The 27,641-nt window shown below is 34.7% G+C and overlaps 1 protein-coding gene across 1 annotated transcript in view; it reads right to left on the bottom strand.

Annotated features, from left to right (window-relative positions):
- LOC143178494 (uncharacterized) overlaps positions 1–27,641 on the bottom strand; it is a 141,119-nt gene that overhangs the window by 87,120 nt on the left and 26,358 nt on the right. The window contains exon 2 of the mRNA XM_076377210.1: positions 17,481–17,650. Coding sequence (XP_076233325.1) covers positions 17,481–17,488 — 8 coding nt within the window. The 5' untranslated portion in view covers positions 17,489–17,650. The remainder of the gene's footprint in view (positions 1–17,480; positions 17,651–27,641) is intronic.

Below are 27,641 nucleotides of genomic sequence, written 5' to 3'. Positions count from 1 at the left end.
GCTAAAATTAATCAATGTATCAATAATTTGTATTATATTATATCTGAAAGAGAATCAGAATTATTCCAAAAATCGAAATAAAGATGGAAAAGATAGCAATGAACTTAGAGCAAGAAAATACTATATTTTCATAATAAATGCAGTCTCATTACTCATTTTATCGATCAAGTTATTCCTTAAACATGAAAGCTTTAAGTGCATCTAAAATTCTAATACTCAGGTAATTAAAGTAATAATATAAAGAGTAATTAAAAACAAATGAACTTGCTTCGTCTATAGTCGATTCTATATATACATATGGTACCTAGCACTGTACCTTCTTCTGTCGTGTTAACGTTAGCATTAAATTCTGACGTTAAATGGATTGCTTTGGCCAAGCAGTTTAATAAGCAGCACAGTATAACATGATATGTAGTAGTAAACTTGGATATGCCTGTGAGGCATACTTCAAGTAGAACGCCAAAACAGTGTCTGTGCCTGGAAGGCACACTTGAAGCACAAAGGGTTAAATGGGATCCATATGGAAATTTTCTTTGAATGAAATTGGTAGCCTAATGGTTCACAGAAGGTGTGAAATATGTCGAAAGAATGGGTGGCTTTGTGTACATATCGAAAGTGTGAAAGATATAAAAGCTTTGATTTAACATTTAGCGAATGGCACGGAATTATAGATAACCACGCGTTCTCTGATGGGTACAACCGGATCTTCGCTTCGAAACGACAGAGCGTTGCTCTTTGTTTGCGACAAGCGAACGTTAAAAGGTTACGCTATATTGTGCTGTTAGAAGAGAAACACGTTTCGCAACTAGGAAATGACTTTTCGATAACTGGTTTCTGCTGTTAAAAATATTTAAAAATTATTCTACTGATAGAAAAATCGTTTAACTTTTTGTGCAGTAATTTTTTCTTGGATTGACAAATTTCTTATCGAGTAAAATATTAACTAGTTTTTAAGTAAGCAATTTTGGCAGACCTCTAGGGAATTTATTTCTAGGGTCTCCAATGAATATGTGGGACTGAAGTTAATTCTTCAAAACAAATATTTTATTAAAACTTTGTAGAATATAAATATAAGGAACTGATTAATAATTCTTGTTAATGCAATTCTTTTGATCCTTCTTCCTAGAATTCTCGATATCGATTAAACATTTTGTATCTTATTAACTAATAAAACAATAACGTTCTTTTAACATTTGAATCTGCAATAATTGCAGCTTCACATCAAAGAGTGTCGCCACGGTCGCCACACAATATAGTAGAATTTCGAGTAACTCTTAATACAAGATTATATGCTGAAGTACTCTTCTGATAGCAAATTTTATTATTATTCTTGCTGTACTATTAGTAAATCATAGCTGAAGACTCAATCGATATTTTATTGTACTGTTATCGTTTTTATAGCGAATAACATCGAGTAGTTCTGGCTAATATTTTGTCTAAAAAATATGTAGCTTATGATATTTGTTTCTAGTTTCAAACTATATATTCATTAAAAGCAATTTGGTTTGTTAAAACATAGAAAAATGATTTGTATTACTCTACAAAATATAGAGACCAAATTATACAACACTGGTTTACTATCAATTATTATTAATATTATGTCACTTAGGCCAGAGGAACAAAAAATTTCCCATATTGAAGTATATTGAAAATTATTTTAAATATTTTCTGAAGAAATTTAAATACTATGACATAATATGCATAAATACTGATTCAAATGTTTAAAATAAGTATACCAGTAAAAAGTTTTTATACTACAAGATTTCAATAATACCATATTTCTCTTATGCCATAGTCTATCACCCCTTTAAGAGGGTTAATTTCAGCAACGCAGCATCTGGTTCAACATTTGTTAGGCTGAATTATGGCACAAATGTCAATAGTTCCAAGTTCAAAAGTTAAATTCTATATCTTGAAAGTAATTTTTGAATTATTCGAAAACCATCTGTACTACATACACATATGTACAATCTATGTATAGTATAAATGTTCTATTATTTACAAACCCATTCAAGATCCATTTTTTTTCCTTATTATATCGTATTCATTTTCAGTTATTTACATTAAAATAAATTTTCTACTGTTCAGTTTATATTTTTCTGTGTTTATTTGATCGAATACTGCCATGTCCTTATAGTATAATGCACTGAGAGTCCTAAATAAATAAATAAATACATATTTGCACATGAGACCCACGACCCCATATACTTTAAAAGCAAATGGATTTAAAATCAGACACCTTTATCCCCAAAATATGCATTGAAAACACACTACTGGAAACACGTTTGAATACACATCGATGGCGACAATTCAGTGCACCGTACACCGTATAAATCAATGCCCATCCCGCGTCAACATGAGCGAATCCGCGCCATTTCCAGCATTGAGCGTGCAGCATCCGGTGAAAAGCTCGAAACCCAACAGTCACGATGCATCTCGAGCACAAAGCGGCGGGGATTTCGCGGCGAGGGCATAATTATTAGCGATCGTTCTTTAAACGCGAGGGCGCGCGATTTAACCAAGTGATCGCGAACAGGAGCGCCAACGTGCTCGAGAATCTATTTCTGCGACCATTCACATCGAAAACATTGACTCACACTCGTCTCTGAGATGTCTTTGAACTCGTTTGCTAAATAAAGAGAGTTTCAACGGGCAGGCGAAGGGAAAGGGGGGGGGCGAGGCAGAAGAAAAGAAGAAAAGAAAGGAGAAAAAGGAAGAAAAGGAAGAAAAGGAAGAGAGGAACGGTGACCCGCGTGAAATAATCACGCGAGTCGCGGATAATAAATCAAACCGAGTCGACTCACAGACGGAGTGGCTGAAAAAGAAGAGAGAGGAAAGGGTATGGAAAAAGGAAGGACACGAGGAAGAGAAAGTATCTCTTCAGAGTTGCCGTGACGCCGCCACGTGCTTCCTTCGCGAATGCTCGACACAGCTGTCTTTTTCCTCCCTTTCCTTCTCTCCATTTTCTTTCGTTTCTTATCCCCCTTTTCTAGGGCCAAGGTGACGGGGATTCTTCTGATTTCCCGTGATCGGTTAGTTCCTTCCCCCTCTTCGTTTCTCTGGGTCGACTACTTTTTTATTTGCTCTATGTGAGTAGCTGAGGTGAACCTCCCTCGCTAGGGGGTTGACCACTTCTTAAATATATTTGGTCGTAAAAAGGATTTTAGTTTTTTCCAGTTTCTGAGGTTTTCAAATCATATAAATTTAAACTTCCTAAATATTTTACAAGGGACATGTCGAATTTTGGTCACTTTTTGTATTCTATCGACTTGTTTTTATGTAACAAAATGGATCAATGCATATTTCAAAGAATATTGTACCTAACTGAAACTTTATATGAATAAATACTATTGAATAATATTAATAGTAGAAAAATATGACTGTAAAATTCCAATTAAATATTTTCGCTCTAATACATGTTAATTATTTATTTACAACAATAAAGATCTACCTATAATATCATACCATATTCTATAATTACATATAACAGAATGTTATCTTTAAATATTTTTATGCAACCGATTTCTTAATTTGCTCTTAATTAAGATTTCTTAATTGTAAAGCCAATTTGCTCGGTCTAATGAAGAACTAAACTGTGAAACTGTTCCGCAGGATAGGTTCTAGATAAGAAGACAATGAAAACAAATATGTGCACATGAAATCTTTTTCTTGTCTATGTACTTACATAAAATCCACCCTCCAAAAATACCCCATATTTTCTAATACACCCTGTACATTACTTCCTGTACTCACATATTAATTCATTTTTTTGCAAACTAATTATAATTTTTTGTTGCATGGGACAATTAAATAAGAGGAAATAAATAATAAATAAATTGAATATTTGCGACATAATACTTTCATCCTCTGAAACTTCAATCACTAAATTAATAAATAAACATGATTCAAATGTATGAGAATTAATAAGATAATGATTTCTTGTACTTACATTATCAATTCAAATTACATAGATACTTTCTCTTTACACTAATCCTGCTTGTCTAAAATGTTCTGTCACAACCTCAACATTATATTCTGTACGTACACCTAAATTCTATGACATAATCTTCACATTTACTTCCTCACCACCTATAAAAATTTAATAAACACTACTTTATAATCGCTAACCACATACTACACACCACTATTATATAGAAAAAATTCACGTATTGCACACCTATCAGCCACCTAACTCTAAACGAAGACACTAGGCACGTAGCTGAAACGAAACATCACGAAGCACAAAGCAGTAGAACACTGGAAACAGGTATCAGTCTTAAAACGGAAAACATGAAACAGTCCCAGATTAACACATTAATTTACACGTTATCGCACGGCTAGCCTCGCCGCGTCCACCGATAAGAATACCAGTAGTAACACGAAACTCAACGAATTCTGACGAGACACAGGAACCAGAACAAAGGCAGCTATTTAATAGCAACTTGATGCATTTGAATTGTGCAGAAATGTAGTTAATCCACGTCGAGCGAAGTTTATTCGAAAGGCGTCGCCTGGAGGGACCGGTTCTCCCACGGAATAGACAGGACTTCGTTTACGACAGAAATTTCGCAAAACGAAATTTTTTTCATCGCGATACACCGCTGAAACGTTGACTTCGAGAACTCGCTTCATCTGGGAACAGGATATAACTTCGCTCTACGTGTTGCGCTCTTTAAAAGGGAACTTCTGTTTTCGTGAACCGAATGCCAGGTGCGTAGGCATCGAGGGTCGTCGGATCGGCGGACCCTAAAACGTTATTAAAGGGGTCCCCTGTTCGCTCCTAATGCCACCTAAGCTTTTTGACGCTGAATTCAACTCGCGTTAGGCTCGTTCTTTGAACGTTCCATCATTCGTGTTCCATGATATGAATTTTAGCGTTGTTTCTCGACCTCGGTTCAAACATGTGCAGCGTGAGCTTCTAGAGATATGCGAAAACTGCTTAGTTTGAGCAAAAAAGTATGATGATGACAAGCTACTGTTAAGGTTCCTAAATATTTGATACTATTTAGGTGTTTTATAGAGTGTAGAGTTTACATAGTTCGTTATACTTCGCTAAATGTTCGAATTATGATAGTGCTAGTTTTCAATTGTAATAAAATTATATATATTGTAGCTTAAGCATATTGTTGACACTTATCGTAATTACTTTAATGCAAGAAATCTGTCAGTTCATATGTTCAGTGATATGGCAAAATTTGAAGTAAAAGAAAATACTTGGTTCTACAAGGTGAGAACTGTTAAATATAGACAAGAAGTTTACTTATGCTAATGAAATTGTAAGTGGTTAAAAAAGCTCTGTTTAACTGTGAAACGTAATCATTTCGAGAAGTACCTGATTTTGCTTAAAAATCTTCAAATGTTATAAAAATTCTATAATTATTCAATAAGTGCTATGATAAAATTACGATAGCAAGTAGTTGAATTAAATGGGTTACTAGCCCAGTTTGTGGTAAGAATGACTGTAAATAAAGGAAACACGTTTGTAACTCAAGAATCAAGGCATAAACGGCAAATATTTACACGAATTTATTTCACCATTCTCCTATAATACTGCAATAAAATATTTCATTCAAAATAGCAAAACAATTTGTTAAACAACTAAAATATTGCAACATTTACCAATTCTCTAATTATGTTAACGAAATATATAATCTTACACTAATTATAAATACTTAAAAGAATTTTAGAAAGCACTTTTAAAATCTTCAAAGTACTGTAAGTAAATATGTTAAAATTGCCTAACATAAAAGACTTCAGTCTATCACACGAGGCCCCCAAAGAGTATACGTATTAAAACAGTATTAACCGCTAAAACCTTATTTTATATGTGATACGCGTAAATGACTAACGAAGAACATTGTTTTTCGCACGTCCATTAACACCATCGATTGACAGTTTAGAAGATGCGTGACAGGATGGTCTCATCGAATCGCGTGCTCACGTTGGAGGTTCGAGCGCAGAAGGTGTCGAGCTGCGACCTGCAGTCAAGGTCTAACCGGTCTTCGGGGCACCGTTGCGATGGGCAGTCGGGACACGAAGCGGGAGATCTGGTTTTGAATTTTTCCTTTCTCAATATAGATCGTGACTGAGCATGTCTTATTCGTCTGCGCCGTGTAATTATACACGCTGCATGATTCCCACTTTTACGGTTCTTCGTCTCCGCCACAGTCGCCCAAGTGAAACATGTCGATTTAACAGCAGCGATTCTAAACACTTTTTCTAAAACATTAACCAACATCTCAGTCATCTACTTTAGCGTCATTCTCCGTCTTTATGAGCACCATTTCTCGCTCGCTTGAATTACTGCAGGGTGTAACCAATGGTGTCCGAATAGTTTAAGGGGAATTAAAGCTAACCCAAATATTGAAGTTAAACTGAGTACTCCAATATCTGGATAGTTTGATTTCTCCAGGAAGTTTCGCGGAATTCGATCTTCTTAAACGACTTCAACAGTTTGCTTATACTCAGTCTACTTAAATTTTAAGTATAAGCCAAAACTTTATGAGTTTGAATTATTCATAATTCTAAGTAATTAAGTATAGGTTTATGGGTGCGTAAATTAAGTTGATGTCTTTAGACTTGTACGTTGGTAGAACTTACATACATTTATGTATTTTAAATTTTAATATTTTCTAACTTTATGGTATTTTCAATTCACTGCTAGTTCCCTTAAACGCGTACAGGTTTCACCTACAGTTTCATTCTAGAAACAGTAAGTACAAACACTGGTTTAGCTCATATTTTAGTTTGTGAATACAGAGTCACATGTCCTTTCTGCTTGGAATCATTGGTTTATAGATATTAATAACTACAAAAGTGTCTTTATTCCGTCACAATTTGAGTTATGGAAATTGCAGGATAAAAGAGTGCTATCTTCATGTACATTATATCATAGTACTTATAGTCGCATGATAATTAATGATTCATAAATAAAATTTGAATTTCCTTCAAGAAACAGTGAATGAACATGTACATTTAAAAATATGTTTAACATGATTGGTAGATCGTAAATATCCTATTAGTTAGTACACTTATCCTTTATATTTGAATCTGCTAAATATCTCACGAAATTTCCAAAATTATTTACAAAACATCCCTTAATAATACTGAATTTTGCTAACAGATTTAATAAAATTCATAAAATTTAAATAAACTTCAATGCCTCGAAAAGATATAAATATGTATGTATAAGAAGATGATTGCAAAATACAACCTAGTTATTTTGAACACCTATTGCACAAATAAGTAGGTACAAGTTACTGTATGGAAAAAATTACAATAACCCAGAAACTAAGCAAAATTAAATACACAATGGTAATACAAGGGAACTCAAGATTAAAATTAGGTACTTTATACGTTGAAAAATAATTTCAGTCTTAGAATTGTCTCACTATACTAGTTTGGTGGTCTATTTCAAATAAGTTTCAGGTTCCCTATGATTAATTCTAAAAATCATAGTTTCTTCTCGTCATCTCATGAAAGGAGATGAAAAATTGTCACACAAAAAAGTTTCTGCATATCAGTGATTGAATATAATTGTAAACACCAACTTTCTTAGAATTATAGGATGATCTAATACGCTGTTATAGGATTGAAAACACTCCTGCTGAGTTTCCCACGCATTGACTTGTACATAAGCAATGCTCATCAAACTCCAATCACTCCAAAGCAATAAACAGCCAAAACACAGAACAGCAATTGCACGTTTCATGCACGAGAATTCTAATATTTATGATCTAGCATTCAAACATAGGTAACCCCAGACTTGAACCGTGGAACATGCTTGTTTCCCATGATACGAAGATCGTGAAATCCAGGATCATCGAGGGAAGACAGAGCACACTTTAGCTAGCAAAGCGGTCACCGTGAAAGTTCAATTGGCAAAGACGGATCCAATGTACCTATGCATTGGCCTGAGCATGGTGTTAAATCAAACAAAGCCGACGGATAGGAATTACAAATGCATTATGGTAATCTCATTAGCAGTGCGTGGATATACAGCTGCACACATGATGCAAGGTAAAAGTACTGGGACAAAAATTATTTCTCTGCCTAAAATAAAGCTACAGTTTCTATTTCTTATACTTTCATGATTATTACTGGTAGTGAGTTTAAAGAGTACTTAAAGCTCACTTTTGGAATTAGTTTATGTGCCGCTGTCAATGTTCTATGTTTGTTTTGTCAGAGTTGAGTCTAAAAGAAAATGAAATTACTTTGAGGAAGAAAAGTAGAAATAAAAACAGCAGCGAGCTTATAAAAACGATTTGAAATTAACTCAAACATTTTCCTGTAAGCGTACAAGGGTTCGTTGTGATGTAAACACTGAATCAGTATTTCCTGTAATTTTTACGTCTAATAAAAAATATGTCAAATTTTATGTGAAACTAGACAAAATTTTTTGCAGTATTAACGATAGAAGAGAAGCGTAATTAAGTGATTTGTATTGCACATGAAGATCAAGAAAACACCTCAGAGAACTCTCAGAAAACAGAAATTTCGTTCAACTTGTGTCAGCCAACTTTAGACACCCCAGTGTATATACCAAAGAGTGACAGTAAAGTTTGTTCCACGAATTCTAGCACTAAAGAAAAGGACTCAATGTGTGAAAATTTCAAAGGATTTCCTTTACCACAACACTGCTACAAACTTAGCAGGATATTGTCACAAGTGTAAGAATGAATTCGACATAAAACACAAAGTAATAGCACCTTTGTTATTACTCATTTTTATTAAACACGAAAATTATAGACTACTAATTCAATGTTTACATTATAACACCGTAAATTACTAGAATAGTCTTGATGGACCACGATATTGTACAGCTTTACTTTAGATGAGTTTTTGTTCCAAAACTTTCCGATTGCACCATATCCAAGCTATTGTTAGAGAGGACCAGAAGGGATATGCATGAGAAGAGTCAAAGATCTCCCATCGCATCAACTGGCTATCGATTCAACCTAATCGTACGGATCACCAGTAATCCCTGCAAGTGATCGATTTTGAAATCGAATCATGGTCAACAATACCTGTGCGCTTCCGGTGAATTTGGCAGACTCCGCGCTTTCCTACTCGCTCCACCGCTACTTCCGCTGTTTCCCATTTTGCAGCAATTTCGAGGTTGCTCCTCGTACCCCCTAGCGATCCGAAATAGTAACGTTTCTTGCGCACACCGACACTTCTGACGGTCAAAAGTGTCCCGATGAATCAACCGGTCGACGCGATGTGCTCGCGCGTGTAAATAAACAAATAGGTGAACGCACGTTCACCAGCGTTTCAAGTTCGTCAAAAAGGCGAACTGCACGCTCTTGTTGCTCCTCTGTACAAATGCTGTCGCGTATCCCGCGATTGATGGGCACGTAAAAAAAGCTAATCGGTCCTGCGAATGATTCATTCGATTCGTCACTCAAACTTCGTGATATGATTTGCTCCTCGATCCTTCTCAAAATAATTTATACTTCGTATGTACAAACGATGATTCATATGATATGTTTCTAATTCACGATTAACGTTAAGGTTGAGAATTTCTCGAGTTGGTTCCATTGGCATCGCAGCAACGTTTTAGGTGCTAGCTTCCTTGGTCCATTGGGATGAACCTTCTTTTCTGGTAGATTCTTCCGTGACAGAAGGATGGCAAAATATCCCAGGGAGTCGTTGCGCGCGCAATCCTCGGTTTCAAATTTTCCGGAGCAAGATCTTGCCGTCACTTGTTACGGATCGATCATAGAGCCATCGATCTCGCCTCGATCCAACCTCTGGAACCGCGGCGGAGTGTTCGCGCACGCATGATTCTCGAAACGGATCGATTTGAGGATCGTTTCAGGACGGAGCATATTTTCAAGCAGCCTCGTCTTTTGTTTCTGAGGACCAGTTCTTGGCTCGCATGCCGAAGGAGAGGAAAGAACGAGAAGAAAACAAGCTGACTCGGAGGTCGTTAAATGGAACCTTTTCACAACACTGCACGTCCACCGACGCGACGATGCCTTATGGCGAGCAATTCTACGGTCATGGTGTGGCCATGGTGTGTAGGCATCGTTGATGGCCCGTTTCGAACTGAGGCCTGCCGAGAGAGAACCATTCCTGTTCCCATAGCACGTGGCTTCTCTCTTTCGCTCTCTCCCTCCCTCACCCTTGCCCCCACTATTCACTCGACCAATCTCGCCTCCTCTCTATCCCTCTAGACGAGCTCACCCTACGCTCTCCTGCTCGATCCTTCTCCCTTTCTCTCAGCTGTACACCCATGCAGATGCAGAACCTTCCCTTTGCCAGGCTCTTTCCGCACATTTCATCTCTCCTTCGCAATATTCGTGTATACTATCTCTTCTCCTCCTCCCCCCTCCTTGCTCTATCTTTCATCCCTGTTGTCCCTGCTGTGGAACCCCCGGATTCAACCCTCCTCGTTCGACCCACGTTCACCCCCATGGACCCCTCTTCGTTCACGGATCTCCCAATCGCATTGACTCTCCCGTGCCTTCTTTCTCCCTTCATCCCTCGACGGTTCCCCGTGTTGTCTCTTCTCTTCCCTCTGTGCCTCCCTCTTCCTCCCGCGCTGCTTCGCTCGTCTTTCTCGCTTCGCTTACCATCCACGGCCTCTGTGGATTTCCCCCGTTGTGCCAGTCGACCAATCGGGTCCCTGGCTTTCCGCGAGAGCCAGCCAATCCTTCGCGAGCGATTTCCAGTGTGGATTTTAAAATCATTTTTATGGTAATGCCGTGCATTCCTCGTGCACGTGCACGCGTGGAGTATTGTGTCGAGATGCAACAATACACTATGTGCACGACCGAGTATGGGTTTTGTATACAGAGGGTCTAGCGCGTGTCTCCGATCGCACGCAAGCGTGTGTATAAATTGTATATGAATGGTTTACATTTTCATATAGGGTAGCCTTCGAAATCTGAATCCTTTAGGCGATTTCCTGACCACTTCAAAGGTACTATGTAATGGTGCATACCTTCGGTGAATGAAAACTATATGATTTGTATGAAGAACATATGTACCTACAATGCAATATGAATGTGCCGCTTATTATGAAAGTGGGGTAAGTTCATAATTTCAAAAAAGATATTTTGTTAATTGTATCGCATGGAAATGAGCCAAATCACGAACAACCAGAACATAAATGTTAGTCAAAATTTTAGACTTAGATCACTTTCATAATACCCGACACAAATCTCAATTTTTTCTATTAAAAATTTATTCAAAGTTGCTTCTTTGTCGACTTAAAAGATATTTTCTGTTCAGAAAATTTATGAAAAGAAATTATATTATTTTTGTAAAATTCTCTAAGTGATTCCCTAAGTAAGAGAATTAATTTTTGGTTGAAGATGAGTACGTTACTGGACCAGCTGTTGAAACTGCTGAAAGACATTGGTTGAAAATTTTGGGTTACCCGATATATTCTCCTGATACGAGCCTGTACCATAATACACCCACGCTGCCTTGTTTGTGTTGCTCAGGGCGTTTCAATGTATGCGTGCAGTTATATTGTGTGGCGAACACGACACTACGACCACGATCTGTGCTCAGTCGTGGGCATAATGGAGCATTGTTAATATGTTAATGTCAAGCGTTCCTGAGGGTTCCGACAGTTTACGTTTCTCCGTTTCACCAAAGAATCGTTACATGCTCCATTAGATGACGAACTTTCAATTTTACCTACTACGAATTTTCATTGAGGTTGCTTTTTTTAGAGTTCGAAAAGTGATTACCATTTCTGATTATGGCACTTCCAGTTTTGAACAGAGACTGCCTTCAGATACCAGAACATTAATTGAATATTGTATGAGAAATGCAATTTGGAATAAGAAAAATTCGAAAAACATATGCATATTAATATTTTTCAAATAAATATTATTAAGCAACTTTCTAAGGCATACTTTTTATTTTAAATCTTAGAAAAATTTTAATAAATGAAATATGTTAGTTTTTGTAAAAAATTCTAAATTCTAAAATTCTTTCTCAATTTTACGTTTTTAAACTGTAATTAAAATCTGTTAGTATTATCAAATTAATGATATATACATATATTGTTTTTTAAACATACAAATTAATCTATGTTAATCATACAATCCGTTTTTAGTGAGCATCCATTTATTAAACACTAACTCATCAAACACTAACGTAACGTAAGTTACGTAACATTGAAAACGTATGACAAAAATTATTCAATATTAATTTTTCAACATTTAAATAATTACAGATCGTTTTTAAAAAACTATCCAATTCGTGTCATTGTCACGACAGAACAATGAGTAACTCAAAAATTTGCTATTTTTAAAGAGTCATTGTGATAGAAAAAACTGTTATCATACATAGAAACAGTTATTATTATTATTATTGTCTTATTTTCGTTAAAATGACAATTTTTTAATTACCTACATCATCGTTGCCGTAAATGAGCAATATGTAGGTAGTATCTTATTTCATTCTATTCTACCACAAAATAAAAAAACACAAACAGGATGACGAGTACAGTATTTTCTCGTTATGAACTTATTGCCTTATTCACTACATTTTGAAATCATTTAGAACTAACGAAGTTCACGTGTTAAACGCTGTTATTAATGCTTTTTATAAGATCGAACTAATTTATCAAGATGTATATAATTTAACTTCAAAATCGTATCCCTGATTCTGAAATCATTAGTGAACCACAATTCTATACTGAAGAAATATTCTAATTTATAGAATTAAACGCAAACTATCTTTGAAACTGAATTTACTGAAAACTGAATGTCTTTAACATGACTCCTTTATCCTACCTCATCTGACTTTATCATGTCACAAAATAAAAACATAAAAAAGATAGAAATAACTACCAAAAAGAGAGAAAGCAAGAAGAATAACTTGTCAATTTATAATCAGATAATCACAAACTTAATATTTCTGACGTAAGTAACAGCTTTAACTTTAAAATGCTGAGGAATTGGATCAAATAAATAATTTGCTCAAAATATTTCTTTAAATACAGTAGAGCCTCAATTATCCGAACCAATTCAGGCATACGCTGTTCGGATAATCAAATTTTTCAGATAATTGAATAACTCACACAAGTCAGTTTTCGCAAGAAAAGAGGTCGTTTATTTTGTGCTACTATGCAATACACTTATATTAACTAAACTAAACAGAATTAAACAGAAATACAAACTTTTAAAGGAAAAGTTAAGAATTTTCTTCTGCACCTCTCCTTGTATTTCAATCTTTCTTAGTTGCTAACTTAGCGAGACTTTTTAATACTTTTAATTCATTGGATTTACAAGGATAGTACAACACGCTTTCATTTCACAGATATTTAGATATAGGTAGCACAAAATTTGCTAACAGAATGTGGTAATAGATAATTTAAAGTTATCTAAGTAATAGATAATTTAAAGTTATCTAAGTAATAGATAATTTAAAGTTATCTAAGTAATAGATAATTTAAAGTTATCTAAGTAATAGATAATTAAAAAATATATGTAAGATAAAGATTTGTCGTCTATATTGATAATATAGAAAAAGCAGAAAACATTGTCAAAATGCAAACATTTTCTCATCCTTACTTGCTTAACAATATTCGATTATCCGAATACTATATTCTGATAATCGATATTCTGATAATCAAATTCACCGATAACAGAGAATTGGATAATCGGTGTTTTGATAATCGAGATTTAAGTGTACTACAACCATTACTGTCACTATCAGATCACAGACAAGATTGATAATATTGTAATATTATATGTATAGTAAGTATTATACAGGGCATTTCAGTTTTTTTCTACGTAACTTTGATGATATAGTCAATCAGCAAAATTAAGAAAAAAATTGAGAAAAAATGTTATAATAAAAATAGCTAAAAATGTTATATAAGTTGTTATATAAACAAAAATATTATATAACAATATTTCTTAAATACGTTATTAAAAAGATATAATAAAAATGCTTTCTTAATGGATTCACACTGGGATACATTGTTGGTTCACATAATAATACCATTTCAAAATGTTGCTCTCGTTAACGAATACACGACTGGCAGCTAAAAAAAAATAGAATTTATCGCGTTTCAAATTTTTTCTTCGTTTTCTTTAATTGCAGTAAATACGTCAAGAATTAATACGCTTATTAACGATAAACTCTATCTATTTTAGATACCAGTCGTGTATTCGTAATAATGGATAATATTTTGAACTGGAATTATAATGTGAACCAACAATCTATTCCTCTGCGAATCGATGAAGAAAGCCAGTCGTAATTTCATACTTTTGTTATAACTTTTTAATAAAGTACTTCAAAGCCTGTACTTATACAACATATTTTTTTCTTAATGTTGCTTAGAGAATATATTTGGCAAAGTCACGCGGCAAGAAACTGGAACAATCTGTATATCCCCATACTCCAGACCACCGAGTACATCCACCGATCCCGCTAAAGCCCTAGCAAAGCAAAGAAATCCCCAGTAAAAAGCCTCCACGCTCTAAACCGACCATTCCAAGTATCAGCCTCGTTGACGAGAGTCACCCCGCGATTCTTCCTTCGGAATCTCAAGCAGTTCTGCGAAAAGTCATCGCACAAGTGCACGCGTAACGAAGATTAATATTCCTCTCTCACGTTTCGCGAAAAGCCCAGGCTCCTCGAGGAGCCCTAGCGCGTGGGCCAGCGTGTGGGTTTAAAAATAACGACCTTGACAGTCGCGATCCACGGGTGGGGACGCGAATTAAGAAAAACGCAGCGTCGGCGAAGGCTCCTTGTTGGTCCTTGTTGCCCTGGAGAGCAATTAACCGCGCGGCGCGTGGGTGTAATTAAAATGTTTGGTGGTTCAGCCCCGCGGTTGCGTTACTGTAACGAAACGCGAAGACGCGTAGGTCGAGGCGTGTACGCGACACATGCATGCACGCCAGCATATTCACGACTGTTTGGTTGTGTGGGCACGTGTACAGCGTGATTAACGCGGACGTTAATGAGCGCGCAGGCAGGTCGTTCGTTTCACGGGACGTCGGTATCGATTCGAGCCTCGTGAAGAATGAAAGTATCGCGACGGGGGCCTAAGTGCTCGCGAAATTTCGCGGTATCGAACTGGCGGCGATGCTCGACCAGTCGCTCGTCACCAGCGATGAGTATTGACCAGTGTCAATGAAATCAAGAGGAAGCTGAGAGGGTGTCGATAAACTGTCGCTAAGGGAGCCCTCGTCCCTGAAGGTAAACGTTCGCGAATTAAGTCAGTTTATCTTGAGTTTGAAGGGGTCTCGAGGAGACTTCCTCAGATACGACTTTCTTTTATTAAGATTTTGATCGAAAAGTTTGGGGGTGATATCAATGTGATATTCTTTGAATTTTAAGAGACCTCTTTTCTGGTTTGTACAGGAATCACGTTACCTACTACTTTTTGGCTTAAATGGAATGGAGAAATGTGTTATAAATTTGTCCTCGAATTTAAAGTTTCTTGGAGTTTATTCATTTTATTTCGTTTCGTTCTCACTTTTGATAAGATAGATATGAGTTGGCCTTAAGAAAATATCTATTGCATTCGGTGAGTCCTACGTTAATAACGAAGAGTTAAAAGATTACAAGTAGTAAATACAGATTATACAGCGTGGACCAAAATTGGTGATACAAATGGGGTCAGGGAGATAGTGCAGTTAAAAATAAGACCAAAATAAAGAATAACAAAATTTCAATGGAGGCTTCGTTTTTGAGAAAAGTAGATTTGAAGATCAATTTAGTACGCGTGCACCTAGCTTGCCTTTACTGAATGGTTATTAAGGGTTGCAAACGAACACATAGATGTAATAAGTGGTACTAATGAATTAAACATTTGAGTTTTAATCAAATTTAATTTATTACTTATTAGTTCAGTTTACCTACATTTTAAATTAGATACTGTTCGATATGTTGACCATTCTTCCGTATGCAAAGTTTTATTCTGCAAATTAAAGTACGGCGAACAGCTTGCAGCACATTCTGCACTTTTAATTTTTCAAATGATTGTATCCTGTACACAGGCAGTCACAGTAGCGATCTGTATTAAAATCAAGGTTTCAGTTAGGTACACGTGTACTAAATTGATTTTTAAATTCACTTTTTTCAAAAACGAAGCCTCCATCGAAGTTTTGTTATTTCTGGTTTTTGTCTTACTTTTAGCTATACTGATCAGGGTGAGATCAGTACGATGATCAAGGTGATGATCTCATGTGTACCAATTTTTTCATTTCATGATATTTTAGGAACATTTTCCCGAGATCATGTTAATTTACGTAAAATTTTATCACACAATATGACTTTTTTCTAAAGACCATAGAAAATATAAGTGCTTAATAAATTTGAATTCTTTTTCTAATTTTATAAACGTCGTTCAAAAAGAAACAAACTATAAAACAATAAATAATACAACATTGTTAACATATAGCTTAGGCAAGAAGAAATTAAAACTTCAAAATCCTTATAGTACTATTAAGAAAAGGATAATTTTCTTTCACTGTTAAAAAATGGTACATAGTTATACAGTTTCTACTTATTTATTTGTCCTTAGAGTTTATGACTTAAAATTTGAATGAACGTAAGAAATTTGTGACATTAATACACAGTATAGCTTATTCGAATTTTTTATTATATTTTTAATATCACTGAATTTGCATCATCGATGTTACTTTTTGTCTTTAAAAATTTAATCCCAGATAGTATATGGTATAAGTCTTATTTATGAAAATTCGTATTTCACAAGATAGAGAACCACCTCTACTGATTATAATTTCGTTATACATTCTTAATAATAAATTCATAGAATGTAAGACACACGTTTTTGAACTTGATTCATGTGCCACCAATTCGTAATTATACGATTACACATAGGTGAAAATAAAAAAAGAGAGCAATTTCGAGAAAGAAAGTAGAAATGATAAGGCTTATAGTGATTAAACACTACATATACTAATCTCATAAAAAATCTACGACTAATTAAACGATTCAATTGATCTACTAATAATGGTAAAATTCATAAAAATGAAATTCAATTCCTATTCATTCATTAATTTAAAAAAAAGCAACATAAGTACACTTAAATAAACAAATTGAACTTAACAAAACCTGAGATTATTACATCAAGTTTTAAATCGTGCTACTAATAGCGTTGCATTTTTATTTCATTTCAAATCGATAACGAAAGAGGGTTCATCAACCTCCCGAGCAAGAACAAAAAACTGCATCAAATAGTAAACAGCAAAACTAAAACACAATAGTACCATTATAATCATTGCAATATTTCCATCTCAGAATGTAAAAGATATTTAAAAACATCGTTAATTCGTTAAAATTTTAATTAAAAGAGACTTCTATTTCACCAGTAATTGAATTTCCAGAATTTCTGACTTAACTGCAGCTGGAAAGTCATTGCATTACCTACAACCAATACGAGTCGACTTACCAAACGCGCCAATTTTTCTCTCCCAACAAGAGCGTGCTCTACAGTCTTGGCTGTCGGTAAGAAGGAAACATCATTCTCGACTTACCTAGGCATGTCTTGGAGCTGCTTTGCTCTCTGCTTGTATCGCGAGAGGGCGAAGAGAAGGGCGAGGACAGGCCAGAGGGTTGATCCTGCCGCCAATTCGCCAGGATTCACAGAACCCACGTCCGCCCCGAGAGCTCGGAGCGTTCCCACGCACAGGCTCACGTTCTCGACCTGCGCAACACAAACGTAAAACCTCGTCATCGATCACGGCATAAACCGATGCGTACTTACGACGTGCTTCACGCGAATCGATTGAAAATTCCTTTTTTCTTTTAGCTATCTTTATCGGGTCCCTAAAGAGCCGTCCTAACAGCGAAGCGACTGCTTAAGTTGAAAGCGCGTTGCGTAACACTGCTTTCAAATTAAACTTCTATTGTATTCGATGCTGCGATCAATGTATGACACGAGTAAAGGATATCCTGGAGTTCGATTACAGTCATGTCGAAATATCATATAACATTGCAACTTTGTATTTTCTTATAGATCGTAATTAAATACAGGTCTAAAATGACGAAAAAATCGGATTTATACACGATATTATATGTAACATTTCTGGGATCCAAAGTTCAATTTTTATGAAGTTTGAAGTGAAATCTTTTCAAACTTGTTAAGCATCGAATATTTTTTTTACGTACTCCATGGTTAATTATTGTCGTGAATATTTGTGCACTACAGTGATGAAAATACATAGTAAAACAGAATATAAAAAGTAGCAAATATGTATAGAAATTATAAGAAATAAAATATATAGAAAATGAAATATAATGTGAAGTAATCATTTATCCTTACTGTTTTAAAGAATTGTGGTAATACTGTTCCTTAATTTTCTCAATTTCTATGTTTAAAATTTTTTCAAATTAAGTAAAACTGAAGAAAGTTGTGTACAGAGCACAGTATGATAAATAAACGTACTACCAATCTGACAGATTCCATGCAGTCGAAAATAGGGCTAAGCTTAGGAGTTTTCAATTGCAACGTTTCAATCAAATTGATAATATGTTTTTGAATTGAGATTATATGAATATGTATAACGACACGTTCAAAATTAAATTGTATATAAATTATACATTGATTACGCATTTTCTGAAAGCAAAAACTGCAAAGTAAAAAGCACCAAGGTATCTTATAAGACAAATTAACCTACGAAAAGTCGCTCCTCTAAAGAAGAAATCTCATACTTCTAAGTCTTTATTCATTTCACAAACTTGTGTTTCTTGTAATGTCCCGGATGCCTTCTCTGACAGCTTCTCCACAGTTTTCACTTATAATACAGTGCAATTTGCGAATAGTTTTAAATTCACAAAGAGAGTGATAATGCAAGTAAAGGGGAGAACAAACTAAAAATATGAGATTTTTTGCCTACTGCTACGACCTCTCGTGAGTTAAATTGGAAGCTATATTCAAAATTGATCAGAGTGTTTATCCACCTTTCTAATTAAAATAAGTTATTACAATATTTTAAAGTAACAATATTTGTAATTTATAATAAATTAATTATAAACATTTTAAGATTTATTTTGCTTTTTATTTGAATAAGAGCTCTGAGATATTTTTGGAAATAGTTTCTTATATCATGACTTTTATAAATGGAGGTTCTAATATACTATTATTTTAAATACACTAAAAATATTATATGTTATTTTACTTGAAACAATTGAAACAAAAATGATGTTTTTAATGTGAAAGAAACAAGGTTACTTTTACTAATGTATATTTAAAACATATATAATAAAGCGAGTCAAATAACTTACTATTTTGAATATTATTTTTATTTTTTCTTTCAACTAAACTTTGTTTAGACCTGTTGGAATATTAGTGTGAAATTTAAAACTGCGTGCAGGTTGAAATCAGAGAGCCCGGCACGTTTTAAAGTCGTTTTTCTCGGAACTAGTTTTTTCGAGTTAATGCCCCCAACAGTTCTGACATATCACAGAGAAGGTATGGGACTATATGTATAGGTTTCAAGCCAGTGTATCTTCGTGATCCATTTTCTAGAGTTTTAAAACTTCAGTACCAGTTTCGTATTAAATAAATGAATAAATAAATAAATTATCGACGATAGTGCGTCAATATCTAATAAATTCGCCATAATAATATAGTTAAATATTAAATACACGTCATAACAAGTTTAATTTACCCATTAAATTTAATTAAAAACATTTAAGTAAATCTTCTTGAGTAGGTCAGTAAAGCAACAGACTTAGGCCACAGGTGATCGCTACATACATAATATTAAACGTACAGTGCTGTCAAAATTTAGTGTATTACTTGAATACTAGTTTATAAATATCAAATTTCAAAGCCCCATAATTTCCTTAATATCCACTCATATTCGATGTAACATAGATGTACTAAAGCTTAAACTTTGTACATTTTGATCCGTTCCATTTTTTTTTACAATACATTGCTCAAAAAAATTGCTATATACAAAAAGTGCAGAAAAGGTAAATATAGCCATTTAAAGGAGGACCTACATAACTTCGTTCAAAAAAAGAGTTAAATTGGACAAAAGCCCTTTTCTGTTGTTTCCTTTTTGCTTTTCGTTTGTTTTAAAGAGAAATGAGTACACTTTCCGCTACTTTACGCCAAATTACAAGCATTGTTGTTTACAAGATACATTGATTGCCAAACATAAAAAATGTTTACGACTTGACAACTTCCATATTTAAGTAAAAATTGTACCTCATGGTTACCAATTTAAGTGAAATCGAATGAAAGAATTAAAATGTAAAAGGTTCAAGATTTAATCCCTAGATTTCTTGTTGCATTCAATTTGAGTAGATATTAAACAAAGTTATGGAACTTTGAAATTTAACAATTTTTCAATACTATTCAAGTGATGCAAACAATTTTATCAGCAGTGTATATATATGTAATTACATATTCTTATACGTTATGTATAACTAGATACAGGGTGAGTTTAGTAACTGGTTTAGACTATGCCCTATACCCCTGTCCATATTCAAGACAGTAAAAATTGTAAAGAAAAATTTTGCATTGTTTAACAAGTTCCATCATCATGTGGTGAGACATTTTTTAGGGATGCATTAGTACAGTTGCAAAATGCAGTTGCATTTGTTTCTTTTTATCCTTCAATGTCTATCGCATAGGTGAAAGATACTCCCGCCATTGCAGAAGTTAAATTCCAGGGTCCCACAGTTTCATTTACACTTTTATTAATAAATATAGTGTTATTAAGAACTGTACTTATATATAAAGTACATATTTATTAACATTTAAATAAACATTTAACAAAAAGAAATGAAAATCAACATCCTCATGGGTTCCTTAAATCCAAGGCTTGCATTAGAGGGTTAAATGGAATCCCACAACTTCTTTCGCGTCATTCAGTTCTTCCTATCATGTCATGTAAAGAAAGTATTAAAGCGTACACTAGAAAAATAGTTATACAGATCTTGCAAAAGTTTCCTAAGTAGATCTAAGCAGGCTGTTCAAGACATTTCACTTTTCTAAGATATACATATAACATAACGTTAAATAGATACTATTTGAATAATCACTTAAATGAAAGCTTCCTTCAATAACACAGTCCCACAAACCAAATCTCTAAAATTCACAAACTACATAAAATACTTTAGTTCCTCTATATACATCTCATCACTTCGTCCAATGAAATTACAACGACCCTGGCGCACTACTTCCCTCGCAATATTGACACCAGCCCAGGTGGGGCATTAAACTGAAAGCCTCGTTCAAAGAGCGTTCCGCCAGCGCCTCTTTCTTGTTCTTCCTTCTCCCCGTAATGAATTACATATCCAGAATCCTAGGTACGGTGGACGTATCGAGGTGACTGTTACATATCGGTATACATAGCTCCGAGGGTAGAGCAACGCGAGCAAGGCATGGAGTAGGATCTACCATAAAGGACCGCGGCAGCGGTGCATGCACATAGAGGAGCGGGCTTGCTCTCACACTCGCAGGAGGTACAACGCGACACAACATTCTGCGAAACGTGACCGCCGTGACCATGGCTACCTTGTGCTAGCACGCGTGCCGGCGTGCCTCTTTTGTTTCCATTGTTCTTAAGAGCCACGGCGGCTCCGGCTTTTACCCAGAAAACAAACCGTGCTGTACTGCACACGTTGCACACGGGGTGGTGAGAGTTACACGAGGAACGGAAGAGCGAGATGACTCACCCGACAATACCCCGGGTGCCCACGCGTAGGTAACAGCTAGATTGTCTCTGTGTTCGTACGCGGCGCAGGCGACTCCAATAGGGCGGTAGGTGCCCGACGGAGAAGCAGAAACGTGGAAAAGCGAGGAAACACCGCTCCGCGTAATCGGGACCACACACTCGTGCGTTTTCCCCTCCATGCTCTCTCGTAAATGGATCTGATGCCGCCAAATCCTTGCCTACCCTGGTTCCCCAGAGTTTCTGTTATGATCTAATCACGGTTCCACGTGTCGACTCCTGATGGTTAGGTATTTGTTGTGTTTGTAGTGTTTGTTTTTTTTAGTAGTTTTACTTATTCATAATATCTAGACCGTGTAGCCAAAGTGCATTAAGTTACACAAAAAATAAGTGGATTTGATACAGTCAGGCTCTGGGGTCCAGAAATGGGACGCTGTATCGTTAATGGTTCAAGGATGTGTCTCGCGGTGGGATAAGAAGAGATACATTTATGAAATTGTTACTTTGGGAGATGTTCAAAGCCAGAAATGATATTTTGTTAACTTGGAGTCCATTTTATTAAGGAATTTGTTGGAATGAGTTAATAGTAACAGACTCTGCAGTTAAATCTGGTGTACAATATTTAATCACTATCGAATCCATTCCAGAGAAATCTGTTTCTTCTTAGGATTTAATGACTTATTTAAAATTTCTGATTATAGAAGAATTAAAAAAAAATCTATATTAGCAGAAAAATAGCCAAATGCAACCATCAATCCAATCGGTCGATGAAGACATTTTAATTTGAATCTTCATCGATATTGAGTGACAGTAGCATGGACAATGAGTAGAACAGGCTGCGAATAATTCAGAGCCAGTTAATGGAGGTTCTACTGTATTTTTAAACAGAAACCCCATTGAATCACTCTCCACGTGTCGTCCATCCAGTTCCATTAGTAACGTTCAAAGTACACCTGGGACTCTTTTTAGACGATGGATGCATATCATGTAAAGAATTCGTTCAAGGAAACTTGATTATCCAAACAAACTTAATTATGTATTCTTCCTTAATTATAACATTAAACTTTAATAACAAAGTTTGCTTGGATACGATTCAGAAAAACTTGGATAAAGTCAAGAATGATCAAGATTATTCTAGTTATTTAGAAGAAAATATCAATGCATTCAAGCTTAAATGCAACCAAGCTGTTCAAACATTCTAGCTTATTGAATCTTTTTAAATATTAGCTATTTAAATAACCAAAGACTTGATTTGAAAAAAATAAGCTTCGTCTTCCTTTGAATTCCAAGTATTTAAACACTTCAACTACTCCAACAGCACTAGTTACAAGTTCATCCAGTGCCCAGCGTAAAAAGAGATATCCAGGTGTCCGTAATAAATCAAATAGGTATATCTACATGTGCTCGCAACGTCATCGATAAGAACCGATTGCGAGTAAGTAACTAGTAAAACATGAAACGTGTTTCCAGGTAACACGCATTCCAAAATCTCAAACCCTTATCGAGGTCTATTAACGGGGAGAAAGTCCCGAAGTAAAGTCTTTCGTGGAAGGTATGACGTGGCGACGCGATAAAATGTCGCGAGCTTTTGTTAACGTTGAGCCGCGACACATACACGAGATGCAGCGCGACGCAGCTCGACACGGCCCCGAGCGAGCACTCACGGGTTATCCACACGAGATGACAGCCGTAAATGGCGATGGCGCTTTTTAATGCATTCTTCTGTCTACCCTGTCAACCATCCCCAACGAACGCGTACTTGCGTGTATCCCCAGCGCGAAAAAGAGGACCTTCGACTTAAGGGAGACATCGCGCTTCCTAATAAAGGGTCGAAGGTATACCCAACAGGTTCTTCTATTTGCGACAGTGATCAGCGACCTTTTTACTCGAATTCTTCAGATTTTGTTCTTCGATTTTATTCGGTCGCGTAATAAGTCTCCTTCGCGGATAGTTTAGTCGATAGTTGGAAAACAGATTTTTTCTCATTTTTCTTTAATACGAGTATATTAGATCATTCCATAAATAATGTAAATACTATTTTCTTTTTTTAAAAGAATGAAGTAAAATAATCTTCTATACTCATGAACCATCTATAAAGATAGAGCGAGTCTCGCCACTGTGTCACTTAAATTTTCTTCTAAATTATTTATTGCATGAAAAAATGTATCAAACGAAAATTGTTTGGCATCGAGAAGAGCATATCAAAGAGTAGCATGGTCTCGATACCAAACAACGTTCGTTTGAAATATTATTTCATACAACGAATAGTTTACAAGAAAATTCAGGTAAAATTACGTGACTGACCCTGTATATGTATTATCTATTAACTTCTGTAATAGTATTTAATATGTCCATTAATTTTTCTACAAACTTTTCAATTATTTTTATGTATAACTATTTGCGATTTGTAACGTATGCATTACTTACGAAATAGCCTGATATGTTATGGAACGAAAGATATTTCGTCGTTTATTCGTTCTAATTACTGGTTTCTCATAAAAAAGTATCTATAAATAATTCAATACACAATTTCCTGTCTTGTTATAAAGTAACATTGTGTCCATATTTTTTAAATACTTTTTTTAGAAACTTTTTTTAGAATACTTTGTTCTATCTATAATATATATTTTCGAATAGTAGTATAACAGTATGTATATTTTAAACTTGTATTTATTTTTCCGTTGAATATAGAGGATGTTCGATAAATTGCATAAAAAATTTTAAGAGTAATTGTGATTTTACGTTTTAAAGTAGAACGACGAAATTGCATTTGGAACTTTGTTTCAGAGTTATTAGTAGTTACAAAAACGCCTAGAATTGGCGTGAAATGTGTCCGACTCTGGACTTTATTTACTGCCAGCGTGCATTAATCAGATCACACAACGAAATCAGTGGAATAAGTCCAAAGTCAGACACCTTTCATATTGTATTTTAGACGTGCTCTCAACAATCTAATAACTTGAAAACGAAACCTGGAAAGCAAGTTCTTTTCTTCTTTTTTTTTCTCTTTATTATCGTATTTTAGCATGTAGAATCACCCCATTAAATTTATGACTAAATGATATACTTCTTATTTATTACTAGTCTAGTATTTCTGATTAATATTTTAGTTTTTCTCTTCATATCCACTTTAAATTTCTTCACAAAGCACAGAAAGCCTTTTTCTTTCAGAGAAACTTTACACAGTTTATGAAGAATTCGATACCCACACTTGGTCTCAATTCTTCTCAATCTCTAAATTTCGCAATGCAACAGAAGCGTCATAAAACCATTCGCGTTGCCTAGAAATCCAGGCCATTTTCTGTGATAATTACCCACATGATTTTGCAACTCACGGCAATGATTGCGATTGTAAAACGTTAAATGGAACAATTTGAAATCACAAATGCCCCACATATTTTTCGATACACGTAGTATAATACACCAAGGACGACGCAGTTATGTGCATGCTTGGAAGCCAGGAGAGTTATGAAAATAAGAGAATGAAAAATCTAAAGGTGTAATTAAGCAGGATCGACGGGACACGGTGTACGTGTCCCTCGAGCCCTACGCGTGCACGTTGGTCCAGCTCTGTAATTCAGAACTGGAGGCCGTGGAAGGAGAACGGCTGAGAGGCAAAGATGCCAAGAGATGTCCTCTTATGGTAGCGTCCTCGCTCCTCTGCTGCATAACGAGGAAACCAAAAAGAAGAAGCGTACGAAGCTTCTCTGAATTTCTGCCTGTCGCTACTCAACTTTCGATCGCTGTGTACGATATATCGAGCGTGTGACTCCCGTATGGCTTGCGTAACATTCGAAATATCGTTACTATGACGCGATCAAATTTTCCAGTTCAATTGTCAGGGTTTATTTTGAAATATTTTGAAGACTATTGTCAGGATTTCTTCGAAAAATGTATATTTTCTGATGGCTTGTCACGTGTCATTTTAGTCAGACGAATAATATTGACAATGAGTTTTTTAAACATTCTGTTGGAGCTTTCATAAATAAAATTTACATAAATTTATGTACATTATATTTGATATTATAAATTTATAGATATTGAAAAAATGCTATTCTACATTTTTGTCAAAATTGTTTAATTTTATTTATTTATATTTAGATTATGGCACGTTGTAACGGTGGAAAATAGTGGTCTAAATCATGACGTACATATTTTATAGATGCGTTTTTATATTATACATGGGTAAATATTTTAGGATAAGAAATTAGAAATATTATTCGTATTGTCTTAATTTGCATCAAGAAATGACAACATTGCTACATACAATTTACAGTAATTCAACGATTGCAGTTATGTTACTGCAAAGCGACAATGCAAATAGACACCATTTTGAATAATTCCTGTGACATTAGGATCATCATTTTGTTCCATTATTCAAGGTGATGCTTTATCACAAGTAATTGCCATGTTAAAAAATATATGAAAAATGATATAAAGATATAAAAAAATATATTGTGAATAAGGTCATATCAGATATATGTTTATATGAACTTTCAATCTTATTTTACCATCCTGAATCGACTCCTGCGACAGGAGGCTCTTGTCTACTTCCCACATAGAACGTAACACCCTGTATAATAAAGTGATCTTAAAACTTCTGAAAATTCTCCGTCAACAAAAACATTACCAGCAATATGTGATCGTTCCATCCAGACATTTATGAATCAAATTTTTCATATTTTGAGTAGTATTGGAGATACTCTAGAAAGACAAAACAATTGCCTCATGGATATTTATGTAATACTACATTTTATACTATTTACACTACAATTTTTATATAGTTATATTTAAAAATAAAATCTTTTTCGATTTACTTTATATATTACAATTACACTTAGATGAAGTAATGTAGCCAAAACCAAATCTAGTTAAAGTGTACTGACTTATTTAACATGTTAATCTTAACACAATTGGAGTGTTTTGTCTCACTGTGCTTTGAAAATTACGTCATAAGACGCGTTGAAAGGTTCATGCATTTATTATATCGACACGTATAATATTGATCGCTTACTGACAGGAACAGTACTGGCAGGAACACTAGCTCCCGTTGATGATAACAATACAGCGAAACGGGGGAACATCATTTGGGATACCGTGTAGACTTACTCCCAACGCCAAAGAGCGTCGTATAACATGATCGTATATCAGCGTGGCGTATCAACGATATTATGTATGTGTACGCTGTTGATACACTGCGAACGATAACAAAGCAACAAACAGCAACAAAAGATGCTAGGGAAGAAGTTTTTTTTTTTAGTAAAAAATCAATTTTTTCTTGAATTTCTTACAAATAAAACGATACAATAAATTATTTTCAGTCTTTCTGAAAAGCAAATTTTTGCATTAGGATAATTCAGATTTCAAGAATTCATATTTTTGAATGTATTTTAGTTTTGTTTGGTTAAAAAAGAAATTTAATTGTTTTATCCCTCACTACATGTGGATAATTTAGATTTCAAGAATTCATATTTTTGAATGTATTTTAGTTTTGTTTGGTTAAAAAAGAAATTTAATTGTTTTATCCCTCACTACAGGTAGATAGTGTTCGAATAACTTACAGTAGAATTTTATAGCAATATTAAACAGATGTAGTTCAAATATTAAAGCTTCATATGCTTTGAAATAAACGTGTGTTATAGGAAAACAGTACAGTAAAATGTTGACAATTTAATATTTAAACAAAGTATGTTGAAAATGGAAACTAGTGGAAATGCTAATTTATCTTAAGCAGAGTGAAATATGTACTTTGTCATTTAGAATAATGTTTTATTTCGTTAACAAACTCCTTCTGCGACAAGGCATAATTATTATGCCTTAATATTAATATTAATATTAAGGCATAATTATCACACATAATTACAAAGGGAGTTCAATCCCGTCGATAATAATAAATAATACTTAATAAAAGAATAATAATTACGTTAAAGACATTGTATGACAGAAGTACTTTTTTCGTTACATTCCTAACATAAAGATTCTCATATTATCTTAATTTGGGTTTTACGT

This window comes from Calliopsis andreniformis, chromosome 4 (genome assembly GCF_051401765.1).
Source record: "Calliopsis andreniformis isolate RMS-2024a chromosome 4, iyCalAndr_principal, whole genome shotgun sequence".
NCBI lineage: Eukaryota > Metazoa > Arthropoda > Insecta > Hymenoptera > Andrenidae > Calliopsis > Calliopsis andreniformis.
The sequence above is the reverse complement of the archived record's forward strand: the minus strand, read 5'-3'. Positions and strand labels throughout refer to the sequence as shown.